This window comes from Nyctereutes procyonoides, unplaced genomic scaffold (genome assembly GCF_905146905.1).
Source record: "Nyctereutes procyonoides isolate TBG_1078 unplaced genomic scaffold, NYPRO_anot_genome, whole genome shotgun sequence".
Taxonomy (NCBI): domain Eukaryota; kingdom Metazoa; phylum Chordata; class Mammalia; order Carnivora; family Canidae; genus Nyctereutes; species Nyctereutes procyonoides.
The window spans coordinates 49129078-49143744 of NW_026575051.1; the positions used below are offsets into that span (position 1 = coordinate 49129078).

Below are 14667 nucleotides of genomic sequence, written 5' to 3' on the forward strand. Positions count from 1 at the left end.
TAGTGAAGGTGATATCAGGTGGTTTAAAAGAGAATGGTTTGAGGAGCAAAGATTTAGAATGGCTGTTGGGGGAAAATGGTTATGTCTTCACAATTTTTGCAAGAATGACTTTTTGTGAGCATGCTGTAGAATACAGGAAGGTCATGTCTTGTTCTGATTTTTTTCTTTTTGGTAGCGTTGTTTCTCTTCATTTCCATTTCCCCTAAAGAACAAGTTAATCCTAATAAATTCATTCTTTGTTCATCTGAGAATTAGTACCTTGTTGCAAATTAAACATTAGTTGTTAAATATAATAAAGTTTGTCTTTATTTTCAATTTTCAAGATAATGACCCAAGCAAAACTTTTTTCTTGTCTTTTTACTGAACGTTATATTGCCTATTCATTTTGATCCCTGTTTTAAGTAGTTTCATTTGAACTGGCCTTTCTCTGGTGCCAGTCATCTTTGAATCTCTGCTGCATAATGAGCATAATCATACTTCTCATAGGATTTTTTTGAGAATTACACAGGGAAAAAAATGTGATGCCTGGCATGTAATTAGAGCATTCAGTAATCATTAGCTGTATTCTATATGTAGAAGTTTAATAATCCTGTGGACATATTTATATATGTACTTTAAATATATTTTATGCTGTTTAGAATTTCAGCTTAAAAAATGAAAACCAGTCTCTTAAGAAGAATATTTCAGCACTTATCAAAACCGCTAGAGTGGAAATAAATCGCAAGGATGAAGAAATAAGTAATCTTCACCAAAGGTACAATTGAAGAGTGTGGGTCTGTTTATAAATCACATGGGTATTGATATGTGGAATATAGTAAACTTTTGGTGGAAAGATAGGAAAATCATGCATTTTATTAAGAATTTAAGGTTTTACTGTAAGTGACTAATATTCTTTTTCTCTTTAAAATTTTGGTTGGGTGCGGTATTCTCCAGAGAATTTCATCTCCTTCCCTTCCACAGTCAGACCTTCAAAGACCTTCTCAACTTGCTGTCTTCATTTTCCTTTTCTACTCACTTTAGACTCCATTTTATGCTGATTTCTACCTGTTGGTGTACTGAACCAGCTGTCATTTTGGTCAGTGGTCACTGTTGTTACATCCATCAGTTTTGAGTTCTAATTTTAACTTGCCCTCACACACTATTTGACATAATTGACCTTCTTTTCTTGAAATAGTCTCTCACATTGGCTTTCATGATTCTTCGTTTTCTTCCTAACTTCAATTTTATTCTTTCATACTTGGCTAGATTGGAATTCTTCAAAGCTCAAACCTGTGTTTTTTCCTTTCTCTATCAGTATTTTTGTATGAAGTCATCTCATTCATAGATCAATTCTATTTATAACTACTTTACATCTCTATAAAATATTCAAAATTACCTCATCCAAAATGGAATTTATGATCAAACCTCTTCCATGTTTCCTAGGTCAGTGAATTCCCCCTCATTAATTCAGCTGGTGCAAGCCAGAGACCTAGGGGTAGAATGACCATGTAATTTATTGCCCACACCAGGACCCTTTTAAGAGCAGAAGTGGGTGCTATTAATAATTGCATGAGATTACTTGGCAAACTGGGACATAGAGTCTCCATGCCTAGAAGTCATCATGGGCACTTACCTCTTTAATCACCCCTCAGATCTAAATTCATTATCATGTCCTGTTGATTTTTCAATTAGCAATAATCGTGCCTCTGATAAACCTCATTGGCTACGATACTGCCACTGCGCAAAGCTTGTCCTATTGATTTTTATGTCTTTATAATCACTTACATTACTCATTTCTCTCCGTTTGTACCATCATTGTTACTACCAACTCTTATCAGGCAGCACTGTTTCTGCTGGTCTCTCTACATCCATTCTTGCTCTTTCCAGCCTCTGGTTTATCTGTTCTTAGTATGAAAGCCACAGACAGGATACCTTTTGTTTTTTCATTTTTAAAATTTTATTTTATTTTCTTTATTAGGGAAGGAGAAAGGGAGAGGGAGGATTGAAGGGGAGGGGTGGGGGGGGGAGAGAGAGAGAGAGAGAGAACCTTCAGTAGGTCCCCTGCTGAGTGTGGAGCCCTCCATGAGGCTCAATCTCATAACTTTGAGATCATGACCTGTGCTGAAATTAGGAGTCAGATGCTTAACTGACTAAGCCACTCAGGAGCCCCCAGATGGACACTTTTTAAAGTACAAGTCTGGACATCTTGCTATCATAGAATTACCCCACTCTTCACAATATTGTCCTAAACTGCTTTTCAGGTCTTGCCTTCAGTGTTTACCTTTGTCCTGGGTGTCATAGCTCTGGTATGTCTCTGGCATTCTTTTGGTTCCTTGGATGTACCATGAGCTCTGCCTTTGCATGGACTGTTTCCATTCCCTGGAAGGCTCCTCCGTCTGCTAAAAATCACTTCATTCTCAGGTCTCAGGATAAACTTCCTTTTCACAGGGGTATTAGTCTGTTATCCCTCAATAGGTCAGATTTTTCTTTTGTAGCTTCATGTACATTTTGAGTTTTTAAAATTGTTAATGGGATTACTTGTTTAGTATCTTTCTTATCTCCATATTATCTCTTGTGTTACAAGCTCTATGGACTAGAACTATCTTTTAGTATCTATCTTTCCACTAAACTGTAAGCTTCATGGAGCAAGGACCATGTCTTTGTATCTTTAACATTTTTATCAAGCACTGACTATGGCAGATAGTCAATAAATGTTTGACAGGTGAGAGAAGATAATCTTATATGTGGACTATACGGCATCATAAGTCACTTTAGGCCTGTTGAAAATGAAGATGTTGGTTATATCTGTTTACTAACCTAAATCCCATCAGTGCAACTAGTATAAGATTACTTCCTGAAATATTGGGGAAATTTTATACAAATTTGAATCTTTTATAGGAGGGATGTGATACTTGAACAGGGTGGAAAGAGAAACTGGGTGAATAAATGAGAGTTATGTCATTAGATTGATTGATGTGTTTTTACATTATCTAGTAAATATTCTGCCAAATAATTTCACTTTTTAATTGTGATCTGTATCTGGTATTCTAATGGTAAGTGTTTATCATGTTGAAATCTTGTTTTTAATAGAAAAAACATAATGTAAGGTGAAATTTAAGAGTGTAAATTCTGGGAAGTGTGTTAGGTGAAGGTTCATTTTAATAGAAAACTTTACTTTAAAAAGTTTATTTAAGTAATCTCTGCACCCAACAGGGGCTCAAACTCATGACCCTGAGATCAAGAGTTGTATGCTCTTCTGAGCTAGCCAGATACCACTTAATATAAAGCTTTGGATAGCATTTTACCTAGTAAGGAGCTATGCTAAATATGTATTACAAGCCCTGTAGACTAGAACTGTCTTTTAGGAGCTTACAGTTTAATAGTTTATAGGTTTGATAAGGATGACGTACATTACATGTATGTCCTTTGTTGAATATGAGTTCTCTGTTGGGTAAATTTATCACAAACATCAGCCATTCTGAGACTTATCACTCTTTATTGTGTCTTTTAAAAAATATTTAAATTCAAAAAATAAAATAAAATAAAAAATATTTAAATTCAGTTTGCCAACATTAAGTATAACACACAGGGCTCATCTCATCAGGTGCCCTCTGTAGTGCCCATCACCTAGTTACTCCATTCCTCCCCTTTATTGTGTCTTGTGAGGATTAGAAGTTTTTATTTATAGTGATGTTCAGTTCATCAGATTTTTTCTTTTATAGTTAGTACTTTTTATATTCATGTTTCCCCAGTTGTCTTGAAGGTATCTCCTAATTGTTTTTTTGAGTCAAGATCTGTATTAATTTCCTAAGGCTGCCATAACATTCTACCATAAACTGGGTAGCTTAATAAATATTGTTATTTAAATTTATTGTTTCATAGTTCTAGAACCTAGAAGTCCAAGATCAAGGTGTTAGCAAGATTGGTTCCTTCTGGGGACTCTGTGGTGGAAGGATCTGTTCCAGGCCTCTCTCTTTGGCTTGTAAATGGTTACTTTCTTCCTGTGCCTCTTCCTTTTGTGCTCCTTGTACACATATCTCTAGTCTATATTTCCCTTTTTTATAGGGATACTAATTATAGTGGATTAGGGCCTGCCCTAGTGACCTCTCTTTAACTTGATTGCCTCTGTAAAGATCTTGTCCTCAAGTAAAGTCATACTGAGATATTGGGAGTTAGGACTTCAACATATGAATTTGAGTTGGGAGGCACAATTTAACTCATAACAAGATCCATATAAAGCCTGTCTATTGTTTTAGGTTGTAGGTTTCCCATATCCTCTTTTGTTTTTATAAAAATCTCTCTTTATTCCTGAGTCTTTTAAGCTTTGGCGTTCTCTATACATTTAGTACTGAGTAGGAATAGATTTATAGAGATTTGAGATGCCTGAGTGGCTCAGTGGTGGAGCATCTGCCTTCTGCTCAGGTCATGATCCCAGAGTCCTGGGATTGAGTCTCCCCTGCAGGGAGCCTGCTTCTCGCTCTGCCTATGTCTCTCCCTCTCTCTGTATCTCTCATGAATAAATAAATAATTAAAATCTTTTATAAAAAAAGGGATGTCTGAGTGGCTCAGCAGTTGAGCATCTGCCTTCGGCTCAGGGTGTGATCCCAGGATCCAGGATCGAGTCCCACATTGGCGTCCTTGCAGGGAGTCTGCTTCTTCCTCTGCCTGTGTCTCTGCCTCTCTCTCATCAAATAAATAAATATATAAATGTAAAAAAAAATTATGGAGATTCAGGAAAGTTAAGGAATTCAGGAAGATGGACTTAAAAGTATTACAAAGAACTAATATGAGTTATTTACTTTTTATTATTAGGAAAACTGCCAGTTTTCTGAAACACTAATATAAAACCTTTTAGGCTTTTGTTGTTGGTAAAAGATAAATATATGCCATTCCCCTAAGAAAGAATCATATACTACGCAAAAATAAAGAAAAATAAAGAATAATATGGAGTTATGTGCCACTTTAAGATGACTATGCTTTGGTTTACTGTGGGATTGTATGTGAAACAAAAAACAAAACCTAGGGTAGAGAGCTACATAGAAACCTATGATTGTGTTGTTGGCAGTTTTTTACCTTTTCTTCTGTTTCAGTTGTACTAGAGTAAGTATGGGCAAGAAAACAGTGTCATTTGTTCTAAAAGAAATGAATCTGTGGTGAGTTTGTGAGTTGTCTGCCTGTGTTAAGGGAAGTCTGGAAGACGTTGGTAAATGCTGAGATAGAATGGAGAGGTCCTCCAGGCTTTGAGCAAAGCAGATGAAAGAGTTCCCTGTTTTGAAAACGGGCCCATTTAGTTAGAAGCTGGTAAGTATCACTCACGTCTTTATATAAATAAAATCAGTTTTGCCAGGATGTGAGCCCTGAATTTTAAAGTGTTTTGCATGTGATTAAAATTTAGATTATTAAAAAGCAATTAACTTTGGTTTTTGTTGTAATTTCTATTTCTCAATAGATTATCTGAATTCTCACATTTTCGAAATAATCACAAAACTATAAGGACACCAGATATAGTTAAAACAAAAGATCTTAAATCCAGATCTCCCCATTTGGACGACTGTTCAAAGACTGATCTCAGAGTGAAAAGTGATGTTTCCAAAGATGTACATCATAGCACTTCACTGCCAAATCCCAAAAAGGAAGGAAAATCACATTGTGAGAAAAAGAGCCCTTTGTATTTGTCTCCATCTGTTGAAAAACACTGCACCAATGGCATTTGGTCACGTTCCCATTATCAGGTTGGTGAGAGTATCTCAAATGAGGATAGTAGAAGAGGGAGAAAAGATATTAGACATAGCCAATATAGCAGAGGAACGGATAGAATACGGAAAGACTTAAATTCTGGTTGTGGTGATGGTGACTCGAGGAACATAGAGGGTAGTCAAAGGCTACAAGGACGTTCTGAGAAATATGGTAAAGGTGAACCAAAGGCTGAAAGCAAAAATTCAAAGTTTAAAAGTAACACAGATTTGGATTATAAAAATGAACGCATTAGCTCTTCTTGGGAAAAAGAGACCTTTAGAGAAAGGTCACACGCCCGAGTGGAATCTCAAAGTGACAAAAAACTAGAAAGACAAAGTGAAAGATCACAAAATATAAATAGAAAAGAACTTAAGTCGCAAGACAAAGAAGAAAGAAAAGCTGATCAAAAACCGAAATCCGTAGTAAAAGACCAGGATCATTGGAGAAGATCTGAACGAGCGTCAGTTCCTCATTCCAAGAATGAACTAAAATCTTCTTATAATTCAAGTAAATACCACCCGGACGAGAGAAGGGGGAGGGAGGATTGTAAAAGAGATAGAGGTGTAAGTAATCATAGTTTTCAAGAAGGAAGATGTCCTTCCTTTCTTTCATCCAGTAGAACTCATAAACACGTTGACTCCAAGGAAGTTGATGGTTTACACCAATGGGAAAATACACCTTTAAAAGCAGAACGGCATAGAACTGAAGAGAAGAGGAAAAGAGAACGAGAAAGCAAAGAAGAAAGTAGGCATATGAGAAGTGAAAAAAGAACACCTACAGAACATTTGCAGAAGACTAACAAAGAAACTAAGAAAACCACTACTGATTTAAAGAGACAGAATGAGCCAAAGAACGATAAAGGCGAAGTCTCTAACGATACTTCCGAAGGAGCAGATAATAAGGAGCTTGCAATTAAAGCTGACAGTGGTCCAAATGAAACAAAAAATAAAGACTTAAAGTTGAGTTTTATGGAAAAATTAAACTTAACACTTTCTCCTGCTAAAAAGCAGCCTGTTTCTCCAGATAACCACCGTAAAATAACCAATATCCCCAAATCCAGTGGCATATGTGATTTAGAGTGCTTGGTGCAGGCGACAACAGTGACCTGTGTTTCCTCTGTCAGTGAACATACCACAGAGGAAACCGAATCAAAGTTGTCAGAACCAAAGGATGTTCTTGCAGTTACATCTGAACCCAGTACCAGTAATCCAGAAAGGAAAATGGAAGAAGAAAATAGTTTGTTAGTTAAATCTAATGTTGAGAATACTATGGATTGTGATGTGCCCATTTGTGGTACAGAGACTTCCTTCTCAACACCTGTGGAAATGGAACAAACAGAATCCCTGTTTCCATCATCAAAAGAAATGGAACAAACTATTAACGGTACCAGGGCAGCAGTTCCTGTAGTAATGGACATATTACAAACAAATGTTTCTCAAAACTTTGGCTTGGAATTGGATCCAAAAAAAAATGATGATTTAAGTTCCTCTACTATTTCTGAAGGTATGGGAATAAAGGAGGCTTTTTCAACAGAAGTAGCTGAATCCACTGATAGCAGTTTGCAGCCTTCAGTTGAAGAAACTGGCATTTTGCCAGTAGTCCTTTCAGAAGATGGTAACTGCAAACTTGAGCCTTCTCTTGTAGATACACCACTGGTTGAAAATAAGTCTTACCATTTGGAGCCTTGCTCACCTAAGGAGACACTAGAATCCTCACTTCAGCAGACTGAGTTAATGGACAACAGGATGGAAATCAGTGAAACAAACTCAGTATATAATGATGATGAGAATTCAGTTCTGAGCATTGATCTTAATCACCTGAGGCCTATTCCAGAAGCCATCAGTCCTCTGAATAGTCCAGTGAGACCTGTAGCAAAAGTTCTTAGATTGGAAAGCCCGTCTCAAGTTCCATTATGTAATAACAGTCATAAAGGTAATAGTTTATATTATGTTCTATAACTTTTTGTGAGAATTCAGAATATTATAAGAAAGAAGAGTTAGTGCTTTTTCTTTTTTGATAATATAATTAACATACTATTTAGACCCCATTGTTAATTAGAAATGTACATTGAGTCTAAAAAAAAATGTACACTGAGCCTTTAAATTTAGATAATTCTTATTTTTACAAAAAAGGGAGTGCTAGGACAGATTGCTACTAATACTCTTTACTTGCTTTCATGGATGTTTTTGTTCAAAAGCCATCATCAAATGATGTAGAGTAGGTAATGCTGCTAACATGAAGTAAAGATACCTGAAGAGTTGGTTGATGGTTTTTCCGATGACCATATACCATCACTGAGCACCAACTGAGACCAGTAAAGACATATGACATGATTAAATATTAGGCATTAATATTTTATTGAGAAAAAAAATTAAAATAATGAATAAAAATATATTACATGATTAAGTATTAGGCATTAATGGTTTACTGAAAAAAGCTATTAAAATAATGAATTGGGGGGGACACCTGGGTGGCTCAGTGGTTGAGTGTGTCTGTCTGCCTTTGGCTCAGGGTATGATCCCGGAGTTCTGGGATCGAGTCCTGCATCGGGCTTCCTGCATGGTGCCTGCTTCTCCCTCTGCCTATGTCTCTGTGTCTTTCATAAGTAAATAAATAAATAAAATATTAAAAAAAATGAATTGGGGGTGCCTGGGTGGCTCTGTTGGTTAAGCATTCGACTCTTGATCTCAGGGTTGTGATTTCAAGCCCTGCATTGAGCTCCAGGCTTAGGTGTGGAACATATTTTCTTTTTTACTTATTTATTTTTTTAAAGATTTTATTTATTCATTTGATAGAGTGTGTGTAAATGAGTAGGGGCAGAGGCAGAGGGAGAGGGAGTAGCAGACTTCCCACTGAGCAGGGAGTCCAATGGCTGGGCTCTATCCCAGGACCTAGAGATCATGACCTGAGCCAAAGGCAAACACCCAATTTTCTGAGCCACTCAGGTGCCCTGGAGCCTACTTCAAAAACAAAAAAAGAAAAAGAAGAATTGCCTCAGTATTTTAAGTTTTTGTTAAATTTAGTATGAAAATGTCAAATGACTAAGGCTCTAGTCATGTGACTATAATATATTTTCTCTTCCACAGATATATTTCCAAATTCAGCTCAGTCTACCTCCAAGAGCAAGTCTGATCTCAATAAGGAAAATCAAAAGCCAGTTTGCAAATCTGACAAATTTATAGATGCAGACTCTCATAAGAACTCATCTTTAGATGAATTAGAAGAAGGAGAAATTGTAAGCGATAGTGAAAAACCTAAACCACAAAAAAGTTTTGAAAAAAGTGCCAAATCTAGGACTTCAACTGAGGTGCAGAACCCAAAAACTAGCCCAGGAAGTAGGAAAAGTACTATGCATTTGGGTAGAGACAATAGGAAAACATCTATAAAGATCCATCAGACCAAAAGCAAATGGAATAAAAGACGAAGTGAATCTAGCAGATCTTCAAAAACAGAGAAGAAAGAGAAGACAATGAGTACCTCCAGCCTGGAAAAAATAGTTCCGATTATTGCTGCACCCTCTTCTGTACGAGAGATTATGCACATGTTGCGAATGATAAGAAAACATGTAAGGAAAAATTATATGAAATTCAAGGTAAAATTTTCATTAATACAGTTTCATAGAATCATCGAGTCAGCAGTTTTGAGTTTTACATCACTAATTAAACACCTTGACTTATCCAAAATCTCAAAATCTGTGACTACTTTACAGAATAATCTTTGTGATGTTATAGAATCTAAACTTAAGCAAGTTAAAAAGAACGGCATTGTGGATCGTTTGTTTGAACAGCAGCTACCAGATATGAAAAAGAAATTGTGGAAATTTGTAGATGAACAGCTGGATTACTTGTTTGCAAAGCTTAAGAAAATCTTAGTAAAGTTTTGTGATTCCATAAACTTTGGCAGTGACAGTGATGAAGGAAAACGTGAAAAGATAAATAAAGAGAAAGCACAATATTCTAATTGTCAGAAGGGGAATGTGGACTATGCCAGCAAAGAAATGCTGAAGGAGAAATCTCTCAAATCAGAAGTTTCTGTTAATTGTAAGTCTTCACTAGGATGTAAAAAATCTGAGGAAAAACATCAAGACCAAAATAATTTCAATATTAACACAGTAAAGCGTGACATTAAAAAAAGTTTTAACACTTGCTTTGATAACATTAAGAACTCTCAATCTGAAGAACACTCCTTGGAACCAAACTGTCCCAACACCCCAAAGCCAGGGAAAATTGAAGGCAGCACCATAGAGGATGCACAAACATCCCAGCACGTAGCTTTGAAGCCAGAACGCAGTTTCGAGATTCTTACTGAACAGCAAGCCTCTAGCCTTACTTTTAATTTAGTGAGTGATGCACAGATGGGTGAAATATTTAAAAGTTTGTTACAGGGTTCTGATCTTTTGGATAACAGTGTTAATTGTAATGAAAAAAGTGAGTGGGAGTTAAAGACCCCAGAAAAACAGCTGCTGGAGAGTCTTAAGTGTGAATCTATACCAGCCTGTACAACCGACGAGCTCGTTTCAGGGGTGGTTTCTCCGTGTCCTAAAATGATTAGTGATGATAACTGGTCATTATTATCATCTGAGAAAGGCCCTTCTCTGTCATCAGGGCTTTCATTGCCAGTTCATCCTGATGTACTGGATGAAAGTTGTATGTTTGAAGTGTCCACTAACATAGCTTTGAGTAAAGATAATGTATGTAGTTCAGAAAAGAGCAAGCCCTGCATTTCCTCCATACTTCTTGAAGATCTAGCAGTCTCTTTAACAGTGCCGTCACCTCTGAAGTCAGATGGTCATCTTAGTTTCTTAAAGCCTGAAGTTTTGTCTAGTTCAACTCCTGAAGAAGTTATTAGTGCCCATTTTAGTGAAGATGCCTTACTTGAGGAAGAAGATGCATCTGAACAAGATATTCATTTAGCCCTGGAGTCTGATAATTCAAGCAGCAAATCAAGTTGTTCTTCATCATGGACAAGTCGGTCTGTGGCTCCAGGCTTTCAGTACCACCCCAACCTGCCCATGCATGCTGTCATTATGGAAAAGTCCAATGATCATTTCATTGTGAAAATACGGCGTGCAGCACCATCTACCTCGCCTAGTCTTAAACAGAATATGGTGGCTGATGAGTCATTGACATCTTTACCCAGAGTGGAAAAGGAATCTGATAAAGAGGCAGAGAAAGAATATGTTTCATGTCAGAATGAGGTTTTTAAATCTGTGGAGGAAGTAAATTCCAACAGCAATGTTCATAGCAGTAAATCAGCTCAGGAAGAACAGGACTGTATGATACAAACACAGGTTCCCGATATATATGAATTTCTTAAAGATGCTTCTGGCAAAGTGGGCGATAATAATGAAGTGACTGATGAATGTTTCAAGTTGCATCAAGTGTGGGAACCAAAAGTACCTGAAAGCATTGAAGAATTGCCTCCAATGGAAGAAATTTCACATTCTGTCGAGGATCACCTTCCAAACACATATATAGACCTCACAAAAGATCCAGTCACTGAGACCAAAAACTTGGGGGAATTCATAGAAGTAACAGTTTTAAATATTGATCAGTTGGGATGCCCTGAGGGCAATTTAGATCAGAATGCTCAAATATTAGATAATATGCAGCCTGATACCGTGGATGCTTTTATTGATTTGACACAAGATGTTTCAAGTGAAAGTAAAAATGAAAGTAACTGTCCTGCTTTAGCTGTTGAACGCTCAGAGTGTCAGGTAATATGTGTAGAAGGAGATAATTGTAAAGAAGAAAAGGTGCAAGTGGCAGACAGGCCTTTGGAATGCATTGTTGAAGAAGCCTATATTGATTTGACCTCAGAACCTCCCAATTCGTGTGAAGTTAAAAAGGATGATTTAAAGTCAGAGCTGGCATCAAATTCTGATGGTTCAATGTTGCCTGGAGCTTTGGATAATGCTCCTAAAAAGAGAAAAAACCTTTCTGACCTAAATCATTCTCATAAAAAACAGAGAAAAGAGACAGACTTAACCAGTAGGGAAAAGACCAAGAAAATTACCCAAGATTCTGGTGAGAATGATGAAGCTCACCGAAAGAAAGCCAGTAAGAAAAAGGCCCCTGCAGTGACTAAAGACCCCTCCTCATCAAGCCCAGGGATTAAGGATCCATCAGCAGCATCTTCCACGTCTCCCATAAGCCTATCTGCAAAGAATGTTATTAAAAAGAAGGGAGAGATTATCGTTTTATGGACAAGGTAAGAATCTTGAGACTTTTAAATCAGGAAATTTTGAGGGGCCAGATACCTGTTTTGTCATGTCATCATAGTTTTATCCCATTCTAAAATAAGGCAAATGATGACTTCAAAAGTGGCCCAAGTTGGTAGAAGATGCACTCTAGAGTACAGTCTAACTGCAGTTTAGAATGATCTAGAGCAGTGGCTCTTAACTAGGTATGTGCACTGGCACTATGAACATAATTTTTCACTGTTTTTTTTTTTGTTTGTTGTTGTTGTTTTAAATAAGCTTCACACCCAGCATGGAGATCAGTGCAGGGCTTGAACTCAAGACCATGAGATCAAGACCTGAGCTGAGATCAAGAGTTGGATGTTTACCTGACTGAGCCACCTGGGCGCTCCTGTTTTTTGTTTTTTTTTTTAATTTCACTTTTTCAGTCAAAAATTCTTTTTGATTTGTAAGGAACTGATATAGCCACACTTTATTTTTTATTGTTTTTAAAGATTGTATCTGTTTATTTCAGAGAGAACACAAGTGCAGGGAAGAGCAGAGAGGAGGACAGGCAGATTGCACTGAGCACAGAGCCTGACGCTGGGCTTGATTCCATGACCCTGAGACCATGACCCAAGCCGAAATTAAGCCAGACGCTCAACCAACTGGATCACTAGGTGCCCCAGCATAACCACATTTTAGAGAGGAAGAATGACAGGTGGTAAAACAGGGCAGAAAGTGAGCATTTGTAATTTGCGTTTTCCTCTAAATTAAGAGTTTTAAAAAAAAGTTTCATCAGTAGGTTGCACTTTTGTTTTTGTTTTTTTTTTAAAGATTTTATTAAAAAAAAAGATTTTATTTATTCATGAGAGACAGAGAGAGAGAGAGAGAGAGAGGAGAGCAAGAGAGGGGCAGAGACACAGGCAGAGGGAGAAGCAGGCTCCATGCAGGGAGCCCGATGTGGGACTTGATCCTGAGTCTCCAGGATCACACCCTGGGCTGAAGGCGGTGGTAAACTGCTGAGCCACTTGGGCTGCCCAGGTTGCACTTTTGATTTTTATGTGGACTTTTTAAGAACTGTAGATTTAAAGATCCAATTTCACACATAAATGTAACCGCAGTTGTGAACCACTGGACTAGAACTACACTGCTCCCCAGATTTAGAGTACATAATGAGGGAAGCTTAATCATATTGAAATTGGTGACCAGTTTTATTATTTATTTTTATTAATTTATTCTATTTAATTTTATCATATTTTATTTTTTAATAAATTAAAGAGATATGTTTATTTTAACCAAAAGCACTAGCTACCACAGAACACCGCCAGCTTCTAGAGTGTGATTTGGGGGCATGCGCGTTTGAGGTATAGTTGGTATTGAGAAGCACCTGGAGTGCCCAGCTCCCTACCCCACTGAGAGCCCCACATCTTCTCTCCCTGGTCACAGCTCAAGTCTCCAGACATTGACCTTTTGTTTTTGCTCTTAACTTCGGGTCCTGGATGTGCTCAGAGGTCTGGGGCATCTCTGTAGCAACCTCCTGGTGACCAGTTTTAATACCACAGTCTTCCATGCCTTCACCTCTGGGGATTTACAGATGGCAGAATAGAATCTCAGAGATTATAATAACACACACTGGTTCAGACCATGTAGAGAATCAGAGGTCTGAGAAGGAGAACATCTGGATTCTGTTTTATTCTTTTTTTTTTTTTTTTAAGATTTTATTTATTTATTCACAAGAGACACAGAGACAGAGACACAGGCAGAGGGAGAAGCAGGCTCCACGCAGGGAGCCTGACGCGGGACTTGATTCCAGGTCCCCAGGATCACACCCTGGGCCTAAGGCGGTGCTAAACCACTGAGCCACCCAGGCTGCCCCTGGATTCTGTTTTATTTATTATTTTATTTTATTTTTTAAAAGATTTTATTTATTTATTCATGAGAGACACGGAGAGAGAGAGAGGCAGAGACATAGGCAGAGCGAGAAGCAGGCTCCACGCAGGGAGCCCGACACGGGACTCGATCTCAGGTTCCCGGGATCACGCCCTGGCCAAAGGTGGTGCTAAACCACTGAGCCACCCAGGCTGCCTCTGGATTCTGTTTTACTTGTGGTTCTGCTTGTTAAGACTGTGATCATGTTTAGCCCTTGATTTTAAAAGTACTCTACAATTAAAGGTAGAAGTTAAAAAAAATCCTTAACTTTTCTTTTTTAAGATTTTATTTATTTATTCATGAGAGACACAGAAAGAGAGGCAGAGGGAGGAGAAGCAGGCTCCATGCAAGAAGCTCAATGTGGGACTCGATCCCGGGAATCCAGGATCATGCCCTGAGCCAAAGGCAGATGCTCAACCACTGAGCCACCCAGGAGTCCCAAAAAATCCTTAATTTTGTAATTAGAAAAAATATATTAGTTTATTTTAGAACATTCTGGTAAATACTTGTGAGCTCAGATATTAAAATCATCCGTAATACTTCTCAGAGATAATCACTGTCCATATTTTGGTGTATACATCTTTATTCGTGGGTTTTAATAAAAATGTTACCCCCTATTGGTAGACATTAAGGCAGTCTACCAATTTTGTTTACCTTTCGGCTTTAATCTATAAAGGCTAAATAACGTTTTTCTCTCTTCAGAAATGATGACCGGGAAATTTTACTGGAGTGTCAAAAAAGAGGGCCATCATTGAAAACATTTTCTTATTTAGCTTCCAAGTTGAATAAAAATCCGTATCAGGTAACTACCCAATTTTTACATCTCTATAGTTTTATAAATG

General features: G+C 37.5%; 1 protein-coding gene and 1 pseudogene across 7 annotated transcripts in view; one reads left to right on the forward strand and one right to left on the reverse strand.

Annotated features, from left to right (window-relative positions):
• The window catches only part of CASP8AP2 (caspase 8 associated protein 2), a 52009-nt gene that overhangs the window by 18639 nt on the left and 18703 nt on the right, over positions 1-14667 (forward strand). For 6 of the 7 annotated variants that reach the window (XR_008665076.1, XR_008665075.1, XM_055330091.1 and 3 more), the window contains 4 exons: positions 639-754; positions 5429-7647; positions 8802-11925; positions 14528-14627. Coding sequence is in view for 5 of the 7 variants with exons in the window: in XM_055330091.1 (XP_055186066.1) it covers positions 639-754; positions 5429-7647; positions 8802-11925; positions 14528-14627 (5559 nt within the window). In the remaining 2 variants the exon portion in view is untranslated. Of the gene's footprint in view, positions 1-638; positions 755-5428; positions 7648-8801; positions 11926-12428; positions 14628-14667 lie in introns of those variants that run through there. The other variant, XM_055330094.1, reaches the window with a different exon arrangement.
• On the reverse strand, positions 1647-1728 carry LOC129513222 (U4 spliceosomal RNA; annotated as a pseudogene).